Genomic DNA, 20,382 nt, shown 5'->3' with positions numbered 1-20,382 from the left:
AGCTTTTCTGCTGTGCTTGTCATTTTCCCACTTGTACACAATTAAATTTTATCTTTGTTCTAGAAACAGCGAGAAATAGGAGATTTCATTAATAAAAAACGCTTTCTTTCATTAAAGAGCAAAGTTTCCTTTTTGACCTGGCAAGTCATTTCTGATAAAAGGAAGATTCATACATTTCAGTTAAACAGAAGTGAAGATTCTCTACGAAAAACTTCAGAGTAATGTTGAAAATTAGGTACTTAATTTTTTCCTGAATGGAAATTACATGGAAAATCTGCCTGTGGATCACTTTAATATTTGCATACATTAATTGCAGCAAATGCTCTGAATTTAAAAGTAGGATTTTAGTATCTGAACAGGATTTTAGCTTCACTACATTGGGATATGTCTGTGATAAGTCATTGGCAGGTACCCACTATATTTATAGCCCCCTGGAATGACTTGATACAGGAAATTTGAGATAAGAGTTAAGGGTAAGGGAAGCTGGTGAATTTCTGATTCCTTTCTTATAAGTAGGAATAGAGTTAGACAAGGAAGAGAGACTCTTCTCTTTAGCTGCCTGTTACTAACACACCTCACCAACTCTAATAAGTCTAGGAATCCTGAGGTTTTTTTCCCCTGCTTTGTTGATTTTAGCCCTTGCCCCTGCCAGCCTCTAAACCAGAGATATGAGTCCATCCTGAATTGTCTTTGTGTTTTCTTTGTACATCTCTTAGTGCTTATCAGGCAATCTTGATATTTGAATATCTTTCAGAAGTGCAAATAGGACCACATCTCCTTATAGGAATTTTATATTTTATGCACAATGTTCTATTAAAAGCACAGTCTTCTTTTTTTTTTTTAATGTTTCCTTGCTACTCTCTCCATACCTTCCACCCTCCTCCCCCTGCCATCCCACCAACTGAAAAGTACAGAATCTTTTCAGCAAATAATACTTGACACCTGGATATCCACTTGCAAAAAAATGAATCTAGGCCTGGATTCTACATCCTTCACAAGATTAACTCAGATTAACTCAAATTTCAGATCACAGACCAAAATGTGAAATGCAAAATTATAAAACTCCTAGAAAACATGGGAGAACATCCAGATTACCTTAGGTTTGGTGATGATGTTTTAGATACAACACCAAAGGTAATAGTCGTGAAAAAATGAATTGATGAGTGGACTACATTAAAGTTGAAAACTTATGCTTCCTGAAAGACACTATCAAGAGAGTGTGAAGACAATTTGGGAGAAAATAACTGCAAAAGATAACTGTTCTACTGTGCAAAGAACCCTTAAAACTTAACAAGTGAAAAAACAAACAACTTGATTAAAAAGTGAGCCAAAAATCTTACAAGAGACCTCACCAAAGAAAATATGCCGGGAATTTCTTGGTGGTCTGGTGGTTAGAGTTCTGTGCTTCCACTGGCCTGGGAACTACAATCCCACATGCCATGCGGCATGGCCATAAAAGAGAAAACAAGAAAATACGCAGTTTACAAGTAATTCGGGAAAATGCGAATGTAGAGATAAATGGCCAAAATCCAGAACACTTGACAACTCCAAATGCTGGTGAGGATGTGAAGCAACAGGAACTCTCCTTTATTGCTGGTGGAAATGTGAAATGGTACAGCTTCTTGGGAAGATAGTTCGTGGTTTCTTACAACACTCAACGTTCTCTTACCATGCATGTGGGTGCTAAATTGCTTGAGTCCTATCCAGCTATTTGCAATCCTGTGTACCATAGTTTATCAGGCTTTGTCAGGGGGATTCTCTAAGCAAGAATACTGGAGTGGGTTGCCATGCCCTCCTCCAGGTCTCTTACCATATGATCCAGCAGTTACACTAAATTTACCCAGGGAAGCTGAGAATTTACATTCTTACATTGCACAGAAGCCTGCACACAGATGTTTATAGCATCTTTATTCATAATTACCAAACTTGAAAGCAACCAAAAGGTCTTTCAGTAGGTGAATGAGTAAATTAATATATGCAGACAATGAATATTAATCAGTGCTAAAAAGAAATGAACCATCAAGTCATGAAAAGAGATGGAAGAAACTTAAATTTAACTTAAAACTTAAATACTAAGTGAAAGAAGCTAATCTGTGAAGGCTATGTGCTGTATAATTCCAACTATATAGCATTGTAGAAAAGGGATACTTTATAGAAAGTAAAAAGATCAGTGGCATCCAAGGTTTGTAGCAGGGAAGAAAGGATAAATAGAGTTCAGAAGATTTTTAGGAATGTGAAACTACTCCATGATACTGTATTGGTAGATACACTTGGATCCCTTGTCCAAAGCATAGAATGTGAGACACCCAAGAGTGAACTCGAGTATCAGCTGGGATTTTGTTGGATACTGATGTATCAATGTACACTGATCAGATACAGATGTAACAAATCTCTCTGGTGGGGGTTCTTGGTAAAGGGGAAGGATGTGGAGGGGGAGGACTGGGAGCATGGGGCAAGTCTTTGTACCTCCTGTTTAATATTACTGGGGACCCAGTTCAGATCAGTTCAGGCACTCAGTCATGTCCCACTCTTTGCAGCCCCATGCACTGCAGCACACCAGGTTTCCCTGTCCATTATCAACTCCCAGAGCTTACTCAAAGTCCTGTCCATCAAGTCGGTGATGCCATCCAGCCATATCAACCTCGGTCATCCCCTTCTCCTGCCTTCAGTCTTCACTAGAAACAAGGTCTTTTCCAATGAGTCAGGTCTTTGCATCAGGTGGCCAAAGTATTGAAGTTTCAGCTTCAGCATCAGTTCTTCCAATGAATATTCCGGACTGATTTCCTTGAGGATTGACTGGCTGGATCTCCTTGCAGTCCGAGGGACCCTCAAGAGTCTTCTCCAAAACCACAGTTCAAAAGCATTGGTTTTCTTTATGGTCCAACTCTCACATCCATACATGACTATGGAAAAACCATAGCTTTGACTAGATATAACTTTGTTGGCAAAGTAATGTCTCTGCTTTTTAATATGCTGTCTAGATTGGTCATAGCTTTTCTTACACGGAGCAAGCATCTTTAATTTCATGGCTGCAATCACCATCTGCAGTGATTTTGGAGCCTCCCCAAATAGAAAAGTCTGTCACTATTTCCACTGTTTCCCCATCTATTTGCCATGAAGTGATGGGACCAGATGCCATGATCTTCGTTTTCTGAATGTTGAGCTTTAAGCCAACTTTTTCACTCTCCGCTTTCACTTTCATCAAGAGGCTCTTTAGCTCTTCTTCACTTTCTGCCATAAGGGTGGTGTCATCTGCATATCTGAGGTTATTGATATTTCTCCCAGCAATCTTGTTTCCAGCTTGTGCTTCCTCAGCCCAGTGTTTCTCATGATGTACTCTGCATATAAGGTAAATAAGCAGGGTGACAATATACAGCCTTGACGTACTCCTTTCCCTATTTGGAACCAGGCTGTTGTTCCATGTCCAGTTCTAAATGTTGCTTCCTAACCTGCATATAGGTTCCACAAGAGGCAGGTCAGGTGGTCTGGTATTCCCATCTCTTTCAGAATTTTCTACAGTTTATTGTGATCCACACAGTCAAAGGCTTTGGAATAGTCAATAAAGCAGAAATAGATGTTTTTCTGGAACTCTTTTGCTTTTTTGATGATCCAGCAGATGTTGGCAATTTGATCTCTGGTTCCTCTGCTTTTTCAAAACCAGCTTGAACATATTGAAGTTCACAGTTCATGTATTGCTGAAGCCTGGCTTGGAGAATTTTGAGCATTACTTTACGAGCGTGTGAGATAAATGTGATTGTGTGGTAGTTTGAGCATTCTTTGGCATTGCCTTTCTTTGGGTTTGGAATGAATACTGACCTTTTCCAGTCCTGTGGCCACTGCTGAGTTTTCCAAATTTGCTGACATATTGAGTGCAGCACTTTCACAGCATCATCTTTAAGGATTTGAAATAGCTCAACTGGAATTCCATCACCTCCACTAGCTTTCTTCGTAGAGATGCTTCTTAAGGCCCTCTTGACTTCACATTCCAGGATGTCTGGATCTAGGTGAGTGACACACCATTGTGATTATCTGGGTCATGAAGATCTTTTTTGTACAGTTCTTCTGTGTAGTCTTGCCACCACTTCTTAATATCTTCTGCTTCTGTTAGGTCCATACCATTTCTGTCCTTTATCAAGCCCATCTTTGCATGAATTGTTCCCCTAATTTTCTTGAAGAGATCTCTAGTCTTTCCTATTCTGTTGTTTTTCCTCTATTTCTTTGCATTGATCACTGAGGAAGGCTTTCTTATCTCTCCTTGCTGTTCTTTGGAACTCTGCATGCAAATGGGTGTATCTTTCCTTTTCTCTTTTGCTTTTCGTTTCTCTTTTTTTCACAGCTATTTTTAAGGCCTCCTCAAACAGCCATTTTGCCTTTTGCATTTCTTTTTTCTCAGGGATGGTCTTGATTCCTGTCTTCTGTACAGTGTCATCAACCTCCGTCCATAGTTCATCAGGCACTCTGTGTATCAGATCTAGTCCCTTAAATCTATTTCTCACTTGCTCTGTATAATCAAAAGGGATGTGGTTTAGGTCATACGTGAATGGTCTAGTGGTTTTCCCCACTTTCTTTAATTTAAGTCTGAATTTGGCAATAAGGAGTTCATGACCTGAGCCACAGTCAGCTCCCGGTCTTGTTTTTCCTGACTGTATAGAGCTTCTCCATCTTTGGCTCCAAATAATATAATCTATAATCTACCTGATTTTGGTGTTGACTGTCTGGTGATGTCCATGTATAGAGTCTTCTCTTGTGTTGTTGGAAGAGGGTGTTTGCTATGACCAGTGCGTTCTCTTAGCCTTTGCCCTGCTTCATTTTGTACTGTAAAGCCAGATTTGCCCGTTACTGCAGGTATTTCTTGACGTCCTACTTTTGCATTCCAGTTCCCTATAATGAAAAGGACATCTTTTTTGGGTGTTAGTTCTAAAAGGTCTTGTAGGTATTCATAGAACCGTTCAACTTCAGTTTCTTCAGTGTTACTGCTTGGGGCATAGGCTTGGATATGACTGTAATATTGAATGGTTTGCTGTGGAAACGAACAGAGATCATTCTGTCGTTTTTGAGATTGCATCCAAGTACTGTATTTCAGACTCTTTTGTTGATTATGATGGCTTCTCCATTTCTTCTAAGGGATTCCTGCCCACAGTAGTAGATATCATGGTCATCTTGAATTAAATTCACCCATTCTAGTCCATCTTAGTTCGCTGATTCCTAGAATGTTGACGTTCACTCTTGCCATCTCCTGTTTGACCACTTCCAATTTGCCTTGATTCATGGACCTGACATTCCATGTTTCTATGCCATATTGCTGTTTAGAGCATCAGACCTTATTTCTATCACCCGTCACATCCACAACTGGGTGTTGTTTTTTCTTTGGCTTCTTCTCTTCGTTCTTTCTGGAGTTACTTCTCCACTGATCTCCCGTAGCATATTGGGCATCTACCGACCTGGGGAGTTCATCATGCAGTGTCCTAACTTTTTGCCTTTTCATACTGTTCTTGGGGTTCTCAAGGCAAGAATACTGAAGTGGTTTGCCATTCCCTTCTCCAGTGGACCACATTCTGTCAGACCTCTCCACCATGACCCCTCCGTCTTGGATGTCCTCATACTGCATGGCTTAGTTTTATTGAGTCAGACAAGCTGTGGTCCTTGTGATCAGGTTGGCTAGTTGTCTGTGACTGTGGTTTTAGTCTGTCTGCCTTCTGATGCCCTCTCTCAGCGCCTACCATCTTAACTTGGGTTTCTCTTACCTTGGATGTGGGGTATCTCTTCATGGCTGCTCCAGCAAAGCGCAGCCTCTGCTTCTTACCTTGGACGTGGGGTAGCTCCTCCTGGCAACCCCTTGGACCTGGGGTAGCTCCTCTTGGCAGCCCTGAGCTTGGACTTGGGCTGCTCCCTCAGGCAGTGGCCAGATTATCAGATCCCTTTTAAATTTAATTGATTAGCTAATGTGCCCCAGGGACCTAGTATATCTTCTTCCTTCTTTCTGCCCAAAACAGATAATTTTCTTAGGGTTTCTGTGTCCCTGTTACACCCTGGAATGCAATCTTAGAAGCCAGCTAAAATGCTGTTCTACTGCCTTTTTTGCAGATTCTGAGACGTTTTACTGCTTGCAAAGGTTTGGTTAAAATGATCAGTTATGTGACGAGTACAGATTTGCTAGTGTCACTCTACAGTGACATAGACGAAGTTAGTGAAAGTGAAAGTCACTTAACTGAGCATAGCTCAGTTAGTGAAAGTGAAAGTTGCTCAGTTGTGTCTGATTCTTTGCAAACCCATGGGTTGTACAGTCCAGGAATTCGTCAGGCCAGACTATTCAGGTATGAGCTAAATCTAATCCCTTATGATTATACCCAATGGAAGTGAGAAATAGATTAAAGGGATTAGATCAGATAGACAGAGTGCCTGAAGAACTATGGATGGAGGTTGGTGACACTGTACAGGAGGCAGTGATCAAGACCATCCCAAAGAAAAAGAAAGGCAAACAGGCAAAATGGTTGTCTGAGGAAGCCTTACAAATAGTTGTGAAAAGAAGAGAAGTAAAAAGCAAAGGAGAAAAGGAAAGATATACCCATTTGAATGCAGAGTTCCAAAGAATAGCAAGGAGAGATAAGAAAGCCTTCCTCAGTGATCACTGCAAAGAAATAGAGGAAAGCAATAGAATGGGAAAGACTGGAGATCTCCTCAAGAAAATTAGATATACCAAGAAAACAGTTCATGCAAGTTCAGTTCAGTTCAGTTCAGTTGTCGTGTTCAGCTCTTTGCGACCCCATGAATCACAGCACGCCAGGCCTCCCTGTCCATCACCAACTCCCAGAGTTTACTCAGACTCATGTCCATTGAGTCGGTGATGCCATCCAGCCGTCTCATCCTCTGTCGTCCCCTTCTCCTCCTGCCCCCAGTCCCTCCCAGCATCAGAGTCTTTTCCAATGAGTCAACTCTTTGCATGAGGTGGCCAAAGTATTGGAATTTCAGCTTTAGCTTCAATCCTTCCAATGAACACCCAGGACTGGTCTCCTTTAGAATGGACTGGTTGGATCTCCTTGCAGTCCAAGGGACTCTCAAGAGTCTTCTACACCACAGTTCAAAAGCAAAGATGGGCCCTATAAAGGACAGAAATGGTATGGACCTAACAGAAGCAGAAGATATTAAGAAGAGGTGGCAAGAATACCCAGAAGAACTCTACAAAAAACATCTTCACCACCCAGATAATCACAATGCTGTGATCACTCATCTAGAGCCAGACATCCTGGAATGCGAAGTCAAGTGGCCCTTAGAAAGCATCACTATGAACAAAGCTAGTGGAGGTGATGGAATTCCAGTTGAGCTATTTCAGTCGTAAAAGGTGATGCTGTGAAAGTGGTGCACTCAATGAGCCTGCACATTTGGAAAACTCAGCAGTGTTTTTCCTGGTTCCAACAGGACTAGTTCCAACAGGACTGGAAAATGTCAGTTTTCATTCCAATCCCAAAGAAAGGCAATTCCAGAGAATGCTCAAACTACTGCACAATCATATTCATCTCACATGCTAGTAAATTAATGCTCAAAATTCTCCAAGCCAGGCTTCAACAGTATGTGAATCGTGAAATTCTAGCTGTTCAGGTTGGTTTTAGAAAAGGCAGAGGAACCAGAGATCAAATTGTCAACATCCGTTGGATTATCGAAAAACTGACAAGAGTTCCAGAAAATCATCTATTTCTGCTTTATTGACTATGCCAAAGCCTTTGACTATGTGGATAACCACAATTGTGGAAAATTCTGAAAGAGATGGGAATACCAGACCATCTGACCTCCCTCTTGAGAAATCTGTATGCAGGTCAGGAAGCAACAATTAGAACTGGACATGGAACAACAGACCAGTTTCATATAGAGCACGGGGTACATCATGGCTGTATATTGTCATTCTGCTTGTTTAACTTATATGCAGAGTACATCATGAGAAATGCCAGGCTGGAATCAAGATTGCTGGGAGAAATATCAGTAACCTCAGTTATGCAGATGACACCACCCTTATGGCAGAAAGTGAAGAAGAACTAAAGAGCCTCTTGATGAAAGTGAAAGAGGAGAGTGAAAAAGTTGGCTTAAAGCTCAACATTCAGAAAACAAAGATCATGGCATCTGGTCCCATCACTTCATGGGAAATAGATGGGGAAACAGTGTCAGACTTTATTTTTTGGGGCTCCAAAATCACTGCAGATGGTGATTGCAGCCATGAAATTAAAAGACACTTAGTTATGACCAATCTAGATAGCATATTCAAAAGCATAGACATTACTTTGCCAACAAAGGTCTGTCTAGTCAAGGCTGTGGTTTTTCCAGTAGTGATGTATGGATGTGAGAGTTGAAATATGAAGAAATCTGAGCACCAAAGAATTGATGCTTTTGAACTGTGGTGCTATAGAACACTCTTGAGAGTCCCTTGGACTGCAAGGAGATCCAACTAGTCCATCTTAAAGGAGATCAGTCCTGAGTATTCATTGGAAGGACTGAGGCTGAAGCCGAGACTCCAATCCTTTGGCCACCTGCTGTGAAGAACTGACTTATTGGAAAAGACCCTGATGATGGTAAAGATTGAAGGCGGGAGGAGAAGAGGACCACAGAGGTTGAGATAGTTGGATGGCATCACCAACTCACTGGACATGAGTTTGAGTGAACTCTGGGAGTTGCTGATGGACAGGGAGGCCTGGTGTGCTGCAATGCATGGGATCACAAAGAGTCGGACACAACAGAGTGAACTGAACTGAAACCATGGTGGAGGTAATGAAGATAATGGTGACCTCCTTCAAAAGTTCCCATGCATGCACTACTATACTCAGTTCCTCCAAACCTACAGAAGGCCACTGCTGACCTGCCGGAGTCGTGCCCCGGCTGATCCAGGGTATTCGAAGCGGGGACGGCGTCGGCGACCTATTTATTTAAATATTTTATCAAAGATATAAAGAGTAATAGGATGAGGATAGCTCAGTAGGAAAATTCAGTGGAGAAAAGAGGCTGAATAGCTTGGTTTACGCGGGAGACCAATAAAACTTCAAGACAAGAAGTTTGCACCACTTACGTAGGCCACAGGCGTCCTTCCGTTCTCCCGAAGGAGAGGAGACACTGAGGCCTCCCCGGTCGGATCTTAGAAGCCCAGGCATAATCAGTAAGCATGGTGGGTTCCGCGCTCCAGATGGAGACTCAACCAGAGTGAGAGAGAGAGCGACATGGGGAGACCAGTATTTCGAGAAACTGATCCCAATTCTTTATTTTCCATGGTCTACTTTTATACACTGAGATGTTATGCAAAAGTCACGCGGGGTCAGCAGTCCTGACTTTTATCAAAGTCAGGTGCTTCATACAAATGTATACAGAGGTCTTAGGGGTGTTACATCATCTTCTGGCCAGGGGGGCCTGCTGACAATTTACGACCCTCTCCTTGTGACAGCGGTCAGTCAATCAGGACACTTATTTCTCCAGGGCTGATTATTCTCAAAACAGACGCCACCCAAATAAAGTTACATTCCTATAGGGTGAGGGTGTAGTGGGTTTTAGTTAAGGAAAGAATTTACTTAGCCTAAGGTCTAACGTGATTAATATCAAAGGTTAATTCTATATATTCATTAATGTGTGTAAGGGCAGGGGATATGGAGACTTAGCAACAAACATTGGCTCAACAAATGAAAAACCCTTCACCAACACAATTTCTCATTAGCCCATTATACTTATACTAATAGTATAACTTTTCTAAGGAACCTGTTTTTAGAAGGTTTAAAGCATCTTGTGCCTCTCACGGTTGGGAGGCTGTGAGCGATCACATGTGGCCGGACAAGCCTGTCAGGCAGGCCAGAGAACCTTCAGAGGAGTTTGTAGGTTAAAACACTCTTATCACGCCCAGGAATTATTATAAACTGGAGCTCTAAGTTAACTCCTTCTCCAAAAGAGGTGGTGGGGGACAGCCCCCCGTAAAGTCAGAGGTGTAGGTGAGCACAAAGTAGTAAAGTAGGCAGGCTCTGGTTATGGGGGTAGATGCTCGAGGAGTTCCAGGGGGACTCCTGAGGCTCGATCCCGCCTTTGCGTATGTCGAGCCTCCTTCCTCATGACCTTTGTCACGGGCAGAGTACCTCACTCTGGCCCCCAACACTGACCCAGGCCTCTGCCGGAGACTCCTAGATGTTCATGGGTAAGTCTAGGCCAGTCTCTTGTGTCTCGGTCACTTCTCCTTTCTCCTGGGTCATGGTGTGCACAGAGTTCTGTTTCTGCCCTCCAGGAGTCTGTTTCCCCAGTCCTATGTAAGTTCTGGCAGCTCTATGGTGTGGTTAATGGCGACCTCTTCCAAGAGACTTATGCCATACCCTAGTCTGCTGCACCCAGAACCCCTGCCCCTTTTGACCACTTTTGACCCTTCCCTCCACAGGAGACACTCAGAGACAGTTCTCTTTCAGTCTCTGTGGGGTCTTTGGGTTCTGGTGTGCAAAAGGTTTGTTTGAGTCCTCTGAGCCTCTCTGGCGGGTATGAGGTCTGTTTCTAAACTTGATTTCGTCCCTCCTACCATCTTGCTGGGGCTTCTCCTTTGCCCTTGGGAGTGGGGTATCTCCTCAAAGTGGCTCTAGGGCTGTGCAGTCACTGCTCCAGTGCCTACTGTCTTGCTGGGGCTTCTCTGCCCTTGGTTGTGGAGTATCTCCTCACAGTCACTCCAGCACCACACTGCTGCTGCTGCTGCTAAGTTGCTTCAGTTGTGTCCGACTCTATGCGACCCCATAAGATGGCAGCCCACCAGGCTCCCCTGTCCCTGGGATTCTCCAGGGAAGAACACTGGAGTGGGTTGCCATTTCCTTCTCCAATGCATGAAAGTGAAAAGTGAAAATGAAGTTGCTCAGTTGTGTCCGACTATTAGCGACTCCATGGACTGCAGCCCACCAGGCTCCTCCAATCCATGGGATTTTCCAGGCAAGAATACTGGAGTGGGGTGCCATTGCCTTCTCCACAGCACCACTGCTGTGAACACAGCAGAGTGTTCAGCAGTGTCCACAGCTAGTGAACAATTAAAAGTAGCCAGCTTTACCCAGGGTACTATAGGAGTTCAAGCTGTATATTATGAGGACTAGATGAGGTAGCAAAAGCCATCTCTTTAAGCTCTGTTTAGATCTTTTTGGGTTATTTGAAACCTGTTGCATAGACTATCCATTGAAAGGATTGAAGATGTTAACTTTAAAATAAATACACAAAGGTTTTTATTTTCACAGGAAAATAGAGAACCATTGTGTGTGTTCAGCAGCTCATTAATATTTGACTCTTTGCAACCTCATGGACTGTAGCCCACCAGGCTCCTCTGTCTGTAGAAATCTCCAGGCAAGAATACTGGAGTGGTTTACCATTTCCTACTCCAGAGCATCTTCTTGACCCAGGGGTCGAACCTGCATGTCTTGTGTTGCCTGCTGCTGCTAAGTTGCTTCAGTCGTGTCCCACTCTGTGCGACCCCATAGACGGCAGCCCACCAGGCTCCCCCGTCCCTGGGATTCTCCAGGCAAGAACACTGGAGTGGGTTGCCATTTCCTTCTCCAGTGCATGAAAGTGAAAAGTGAAAGGGAAGTTGCTCAGACGTGTCCGACTCTTATGGACCCCATGGACTACAGCCTACCAGGCTCCTCCGTCCAAGGGATTTTCTAGGCAAGAGTAGTGGAGTGCGGTGCCATTGCCTTCTCTGCTTGCATTGGCAGGCCAATTCTTTATTACTGCACCACCTGAGAACCATTATTTTATAATAAACACAAGCTTTTTCTGTACTTAACAAAAAAAAGTGATGTTGAGTTTTCTCTTGAGATAAATGAATAGTACGAATTTCGGGACAGAAGTATATGACCTTGTGATGGTGCCCAGTATTTTTATAATATTTTTTGTCTTGATAATATTTTACATGTCTAATTGATAGAAGCTAGTTAAGAGTATTCAGGTCTGAAATAAACTTTCTTAAAACGACTGACAGTTGTCTTAGCTCTACTTTGAAGTTTTATTTAAGATATCTAAATTGGTTAACTAAATAATAAATAAAATATCTGCCCAGAGGAAACTAGGTCTTTAAGGAACTCTTACTCACTGCCATATCATTGAACCCAGCACACCATTAGGTACCCATTTAATATTGAGGCAGTCCATGATAATATGGAATAGCTGACCTAACATTATTAGTTTCTTCTTCCCTAAAAAAAGTTTCTGTATGAAAAAAAATCATGAAGGTGAAAGCAGGATTTCCCTGTGGTGCAGTGGATAAGAATCTGCCTGCCATTGCAGAGGACATAGGTTCAATCCCTGGTGCAGGAAAATTCAACATACCGTGGAGCATCTAATCCCATTACAACAACCACTGAGCCCATGGCTCTAGAGCCCGCGGTCTTCAGGTACTGAGCCCATGTGCCCGTGCAAAGCAACGAAGACCCACTGCTGCCAAAAATAAAATTTCTGAAAAAGAAGAAAGCAAGAAAAGATTGAGGGCAGAAGGAGAAGAGAGAGACAGAGGATCAGATGGTTAGATGGCATTACTGACTCAATGGACGTGAGCTTGAGCAAACTCCAGGAGATGGTGCAGGATAGGAAAGCCTGGCATGCTGCAGTCCATGGGGTCGCAAAGAGTCGGACACAACTTAGTGACTGAACAACAAGAAAAATTATTATTACTCAGTACCATCGTATCACAATTGGTTAATAGAAAAATAATGGAATTCTATATTACGAAGAGTACCATTAAATAAAAAACCTGTGATCAAATCCAGATGCATATCAGAATTATCTTGGAATCTGCCTGTAATGTAGGAGACCCGAGTTCGATTTCTGGGTTGGGAAGATCCTCTGGAAGAGGAAATGGTAACCCACTCCAGTATACTTACCAGGAGAATCCCATGGGCAGAGAAGGCAGGCAGGCTACAGTCCATGGGCACTAAGTTGGACACGACTTAGCGACTAAACCACCACCACCACAGATGCCCAGGTATTTCTTTTTCTTTTTTTTTTTGCCAGAACTCCAGATACATTTCTAATGAGCAGCCATGTTTAAAAACAACTGGACTGTATGAAGATCTTTTACTTTTATTGAGTTTGTTTCACTTTTTCTATTTCATATTCAGTGCTCCTATTTCATTTATTTAATGTTTTCCAATTTCTCTGTTTCTTTTTTTTTAATGTTCTTTCTCAAGCCTTTATCAAGTGTAGTAGAAAAACTTTTGTATACATATACATAAATAATATATATTTTAGAAAACTTATGAATTTTTGCCTAACTAAAAAATTGGTGACATTTTGATTCTACTTGTTTGACTTAGTGAAAATAGAAAACTAGACTTGTAATTAAAAAAATATATATGCAGCAAGCAACAAAGGTTTACTCCACAGCAAAGGAAACTATAGTGAATATCTTGTTATATACTATAATGGAACATAATTTCAAAAATAATATGTATGTGTATGTAAATATATATGTATTTGGATCACAAGAAAAAGAAGTCTACTTTTTGAAATTTAGTAATGTTTACCTTTTTGCCAGTTTTTCTAAATGTCCTATGGACATAACAACGTATGAGATAACAAAATTTTAAATATATTTGTGTAGGATATAAGGTTAACATTAATGTAAATCTAGCATATTTAAATTATTAATGACATCATTCAAGATGCTCCTATTCTTATTTTTTCTGCACTTGATAAAATATTCTCAGAGAAATGTTACTATATCTCACTATGATTATATATTTTTTTCTTTTCCCTTATATTTTTTCATTTTTGTTTTACGTATCTTTGATTTTTTGTTAAATGTCTTATTATAGCTTATGATGTCTATCTTTGTGAATTGTATCTTTTATCATTAAAAATACTCATCTTTGTTTCACTTAAAAAATAATCTTAAATTGCAAGTTTCACTAACATACCATACATGTGAGCTCATTCTGATTTTAATCTAAATCTGGTATCCAAAGGGGCTTTTTAGGTACTTGGAAGGTTTAAGGGTGCTTTAAAAAGTTTTTTTAATTAATTAATTAATTTTGGGCTGCATTGGGTCTTCATTGCGGTGTGTGGGCTTTCTCTAGTTGCGGTGAGCAGGGGCTACTCATGGTGGTGGCTTCTCTTTGTTGCGGAGCATGGCCTCTGGTCCTGGATAGTTGCAGCACGTGGCCTCAGTAGTGTGTGAATCTTGCGGGACCAAGGATCAAACCTGTATCCCCTGCACTGGCTGGAAGGCAGATTCTTAACCACTGGACCACAAAAGAACCTCTGTAAAAGTTTTAAATGACCTAGGAGTACAGTATTTACCCTAACCTTAAAGGCAAGTGCAGCGGCCATCCTAGATGAGAGAGGTCTGTGGAACTCTTAAAAAAAGAGAAGAGAAAGAGAGAGGAATGGAAGGACATTCTCCTAAGAATTTTCTCACAGCTTTCTTCTTAGGAAGCTTTAGAGCTCTGAGTTTACCAGTTATGACAGTATTTTGGGGCTAATGGACATCTCACTCCAGCATACTTGTGCTGCATAATCTAGAATGCACTCTCTTCAGTATGGTAGCTACTAACCAAGCGTGGCTGTTTACAGTTGCTCATTAGCCACATTTCAGGTGCTCAAAAGAGCTACCTAATTGGACAGTGTAGCTACAGAATATTTTCATCATTTTGGAAAGTTCTTTTGCACAGCACTAATCAAGATGAAAAAGTTACACAAGAAAAATATTAGGAAGAAGTATGTTGGGTAGAGATTAGTATAGAATTGAAAAGGATGTTTTCTTGACTTAGATTCTCTTAAGATTATGAATATCACCATATCAGTTGATATTTGGAACATTTCAGGGATTTAATTCTTACACTTTTGCTTCCAGAGTAAAGTAAATTCTATAGTTTTATTTCAGGATTATACAAATTGATATGTTTGAAATGAATTCATTTATAGAACAGAGAGTAAAAGATGTGAAAAACAAACTTATGGTTGGGGTGGATGGGGAAGGGAGGGAGGGATAAATTGGGAGATTGAGATTGACCTAGATACCACTGCATATAATAGATATTTAATGAGTCCATTCTAAAGGAGATCAGTCCTGGGTGTTCTTTGGAAGGAATGATGCTAAAGCTGAAACTCCAGTACTTTAGCCACCTCATGCAAAGAGTTGACTCCTTGGAAAAGACCCTGATGCTGGGAGGGATTGGGGGCAGGAGGAGAAGGGGATGGCAGAGGATGAGATGGCTGGATGGCATCACCGACTTGATGGACGTGAGTTTGAGTGAACTCCGGGAGCTGGTGATGGACAGGGAGGCCTGGCGTGCTGCGATTTATGGGGTCGCAAACAGTTGGACGCGACTGAGTGACTGAACTGAACTGAACTGAACTAGCAAAACCTACTGTATAGCACAGGGGATTCTACGCAGTATTTTGTAATGACCTATATGGGAAAAGAATCTTTAAAAAGTAGATATATTTATATGTATAATTGATTCACTTTGCTATACGGCTGAAACTAGCACAACACTGTAAGTCAACTATACTGCAATAAAAATTCTTAAAGATAAAAATATTGGCATGTTTGTCAAGATGATTTTGAAAGTTAGAATTTGTGAATTCATATTTCTGCCATACATTTGATTTCATTATGCTATCTTCTGAGGCAAATACTGGTTTAATAAGATTTTATTTCTTTGGTTTTCTTTGTTCCCATTGATTAAGCCTCTGAAACTTTGAGACTTTTGAGCTATTTAGATAAATCCTCATCTACTTCATCTGTCCCTCAACCCTCTCCCCACTTTCAGTTCAGTTCAGTTCAGTCGCGACCAACTCTTTGCGACCCCATGGACTGCAGCATGCCATGGGCTTCCCTGTCCCATTACCAACTCCTGGAGCCTACTCAAACTCATGTCCATTGCATTGGTGATGCCACTTACAAAGCAGCAAATGAATGTTTTTATATTAGAAGGAAGTGTGCTTGTTGTTTAGTTTCCCATGCCACCTTCAGCATAAGAAATTAGGGGGGAAATTTGTAATACAGCAAAATGGTAGAAATTAATAAAATCTATCATTTTTCCCCAAAATGGAAACTTTGTCATTTTTATTATATAATGTACTGATTAGAAAATATAATAGGAAATTAAAATTTGAAAGAGCTCTCTTGATTTTAATGAGAATACTCTTAGTGTGTGACCTTTGAGTCAGATAGTGACTTGGTTTATGGTAATGTATACCTTTTTACTGTATTGGTAGTTTAAAGCAGAAAAGCACAGTCTTTTCCATACATATAAAAAAGGCACCTGGTGATATTTAACATCCATTTTGGTAATTTAAAAATCTTTTACTAAAATACTGAAAGATATTTCAATAAATATGCTAATTATACATTTTTCTAATATTCAACTGTTTTCCTAAAATGAACTGCCTTTGGTCATGATGTTCAGTTCAGTTCAGTCACTCAGTCGTGTCCAACTCTTGGCAACCCCATGAATCGTAGCATGCCAGGCTTCCCTGTCCATCACCAACTCCCGGAGTTCACCCAGACTCATGTCCATCGAGTCAGTGATGCCATCCAGCCATCTCATCCTCTGTCGTCCCCTTCTCCTCCTGCCCCCAATCCCTCCCAGCATCAGAGTCTTTTCCAATGAGTCAACTCTTCCCATGAGGTGGCCACAGTACTGGAGTTTCAGCTTTAGCATCATTCCTTCCAAAGAAATCCCAGGGCTGATCTCCTTCAGAATGGACTGGTTGGATCTCCTTGCAGTCCAAGGGACTCTTAAGAGTCTTCTCCAACACCACAGTTCAAAAGCATCAGTTCTTTGGCGCTTAGCCTTCTTCCCAGTCCAACTCTCACATGCATACATGACCACAGGAAAAACCATAGCCTTGACTAGACGAACCTTTGTTGGCAAAGTAATCTCTCTGCTTTTGAATATGCTATCTAGGTTGGTCATAACTTTTCTTCCAAGGAGAAAGCATCTTTTAATTTCATGGCTGCAGTCACCATCTGCAGTGATTTTGGAGGCCCCAAAAATAAAGTCTGACACTGTTTCCACTGTTTCCCCATCTATTTCCCATGAAGTGATGGGACCGGATGCCATGATCTTCATTTTCTGAATGTTGAGCTTTAAGCCAACTTTTTCACTCTCCACTTTCATCTTCATCAAGAGGCTTTTGAGTTCCTCTTCACTTTCTGCCATAAGGGTGGTATCATCTGCATATCTGAGGTTATTGATATTTTTCCTGGCAACCTTGATTCCAGCTTGTACTTCTTCCAGTCCAGCGTTTCTCATGATGTACTCTGCATATAAGTTAAATAAGCAGGGTGACAATATACAGCCTTGACGTACTCCTTTTCCTATTTGGAACCAGTCTGTTGTTCCATGTCCAGTTCTAACTGTTGCTTCCTGACCTGCATACAGGTTTCTCAAGAGGCAGATCAGGTGATCTGGTATTCCCATCTCTTTCAGAATTTTCCACAGTTTATTGTGATTCACACATTCAAAGGCTTTGGCATAGTCAATAAAGCAGAAATAGATGTTTTTCTGGAACTCTCTTGCTTTTTCGATGATCCAGCGGATGTTGGCAATTTGATCTCTGGTTCCTCTGCCTTTTCTAAAACCAGCTTGAACATTAGGAACTTCACGGTTCACATATTGCTGAAGCCTGGCTTGGAGAATTTTGAGCATTACTTTACTAGCATGTGAGATGAGTGCAATTGTGCAGTAGTTTGAGCATTCTTTAGCATTGCCTTTCTTTGGGATTGGAATGAAAACTGTATTACTATTTTAATCTGTCATTTGATTCTTATTGATAGTATTTATTTAAAAGTAGATTTGGTTTTTTTCCCCCTGATTTTATTATCCCTGGAAGAACTGAGAAGCTTTAGTTTGTTTCCTGGAACAATCGAAGAAGCATAGAATTTACCTGTTCCTTTAGGGTTTCATGGAGAAGGCAATGGCACCCCACTCCAGTACTCTTGCCTGGAAAATCCCATGGACGGAGGAGCCTGGTAGGCTGCAGACCATGGGGTCGCGAAGAGTCAGACACGACTGAGCGACTTCACTTTCACTTTTCCCTTTCATGCATTGGAGAAGGAAATGGCAACCCACTCCAGTGTTCTTGCCTGGAGAATCCCAGGGACCGGGGAGCCTGGTGGGCCACCGTCTATGGGGTCCCACAGAGTTGGACACGACGGAAGCGACTTAGCAGCAGCAGCAGTTAGGGTTTCATCTCCTTATTTGATCCTGGTACTTTTGTAGAATGTAATTGTTTGCAGCTTTTTTAAATTCTTGTAATAGATGTTGATTTATTCTTAATTTTCATATTTATCAACATAGACTTAGTCATTTTTTTCTTCTGTGTCTATGGTTATAAATTATCATATTCTTAATTTTGTTTTTGTATTTTTTTTAGGCTTATTTTCTGGAGAAGGAGATGGCAACCCACTCCAGTATTCTTGCCTTGGGAATCCCATGAACAGAGGAGCCTGGCAGGCTACAGTCCATGGGGTTGCAAAGAGTTAGACATGACTGAGCAACTGACCTCACAGCACAGTCCTAGTTTATCATTTTATTTTCAAAGAGCTAATATGTCAGTTTTAAATAAGTTTTTGTAATTCACTTTCCACTTTTATCATTATGAATTTCTCTCTCTTCTAAAAAATTACTGATACCCAAATGGTTATTCTCCTTCAAATATGTTGCTTTAAGTGAAGGAAGTGATTTAACAAGTGAAAATTGCTTGTCTGTGATATAGGCTTCCTACTTCTATAAAATTGCAACACTTAATTGTAATAAAGGTAGTTGGTTAAATGGAAATCATTAAGATTCCAGAAAAAGGACTGTGATACATCAGTTGTAGGCTGTAGCTTTTCCTTTATTTGTGTCATGATCTTGTTGAAAGTATATTTTGAAAGAATTACTAGTGTATAGTGTCTTTTTTTTTTTTTAATTTTCCCATTTAGAATATTTTGGCATCATCTGGCAGTTTTTTTGCTTAACTTCATGTATACTAACAACAAAGATTGCTTCCATAGGTTTTACTTTTCTACTTAAGGATCTTGTTGTTTCACAGTAGATTGAGTGATGGGTAGATTTATATATCAGTGGCATTTCAGAACATTAAAAATGTGAGAATATAAAACAAAGCTATATTTAGTCACATTAAATCAACTAATACATTTCTATTTATTTATTGAGATGTTTCTTTTGTGTTATATGTATTTTCTTATAAAATGTTTCCTTTAAGACTGAATTTAAGTACTTGATTTCCTTTGTAGGTATAAGCGTGTCTTTTCAGTTGGAACCCATGCGATAACTACATATAATCCCAATACCTTAGAAGTAACAAATCAGGTAATAATTTTAGAAGCTATTAGGTGTTTGAACTCCACTTGAATTTTAAAAGCCAGTGGTTCCTAGCCTGAAATCAGGCCAGGAAGGATAGAAATGTCAAATTTGAAAAAGATTAATATGCTTATATAATGCTCAATACTCAGGACCAAACATAAATAAATAAAGGGAGCATATGTGTGCATATTTCTAGGCTCTAAGGAGTATAGCTTTTTACGGTTACTTTGATTATAAACATCATTTTAATGTAAAATTTGTAAATTTTTTATAACTTTAAGGGCAATATTGTTACTCTGATACAGACATACATAAGTGCAGTGGTTAGAAAATGTATGTCATAAAAATAAGGTTGATATTTATAAAGGCAAGACTAAACTGAATATGGGTAAATAAACACTTAAAATATTCTAATTTAAGTCCAAATTAGGCATGTTTTACAGATTCCTCTTTTTGTTGCTGTTTTTAAATGTTTTGTAGATAATCATAAAATGTTATTCCCCAGCTCTTTTCATATCTGTGTATTTTAGTTGCTTTGGATTGATCAATCATTAATAATCAATCAGGGATTGAAATTGGAAAACGTAACTTTTTTATTATTGTCTCTGATAACTGAAAACTTTTTAGTTTGTTTTGTAGAGTTACTGTAAAACAAAACATTTTCTAGATCTCAGTACTGTGTTATAAAATTTTTTCATTTAATCAGTGATTTGAAATTAAAATCGTAAAAATAAGTGTTGCATTTCACCACAGTGTAGCACCAGTTGAATGATTTCCTTTTTTTTGTTAGTGGCCTTATGGAGACATTTGCAGCATCAGCCCTGTAGGAAAAGGACAAGGAACAGAGTTCAACCTCACATTTCGTAAAGGCAGTGGAAAAAAGTCAGAAACATTAAAATTTTCTACAGAGCACAGAACAGAACTTCTTACAGAAGCATTGGTGAGAACTGTTTCATGTTAATACACTAAATTTCTCTCTTCTCTTTTTTAATGAGTTACATTAAAGTACAGATACTGGTGTTCTGAGCCCCTTTCCCACTTATTGACCCTTAATTGACTCTGTGAAACTTTTACTTTTTTCTTACTAAGA

At 40.2% G+C, this 20,382-nt stretch overlaps 1 protein-coding gene across 3 annotated transcripts in view; it reads left to right on the top strand.

Annotated features, from left to right (window-relative positions):
• DNAJC13 (DnaJ heat shock protein family (Hsp40) member C13) overlaps positions 1–20,382 on the top strand; it is a 163,847-nt gene that overhangs the window by 32,207 nt on the left and 111,258 nt on the right. For all 3 annotated transcript variants that reach the window (XM_005201940.5, NM_001113745.3, XM_059890073.1), the window contains 2 exons: positions 19,223–19,298; positions 20,083–20,232. In XM_005201940.5, coding sequence (XP_005201997.2) covers positions 19,223–19,298; positions 20,083–20,232 — 226 coding nt within the window. The remainder of the gene's footprint in view (positions 1–19,222; positions 19,299–20,082; positions 20,233–20,382) is intronic.

Source organism: Bos taurus, chromosome 1 (assembly GCF_002263795.3).
Source record: "Bos taurus isolate L1 Dominette 01449 registration number 42190680 breed Hereford chromosome 1, ARS-UCD2.0, whole genome shotgun sequence".
Taxonomy (NCBI): domain Eukaryota; kingdom Metazoa; phylum Chordata; class Mammalia; order Artiodactyla; family Bovidae; genus Bos; species Bos taurus.
The sequence above is the reverse complement of the archived record's forward strand: the minus strand, read 5'-3'. Positions and strand labels throughout refer to the sequence as shown.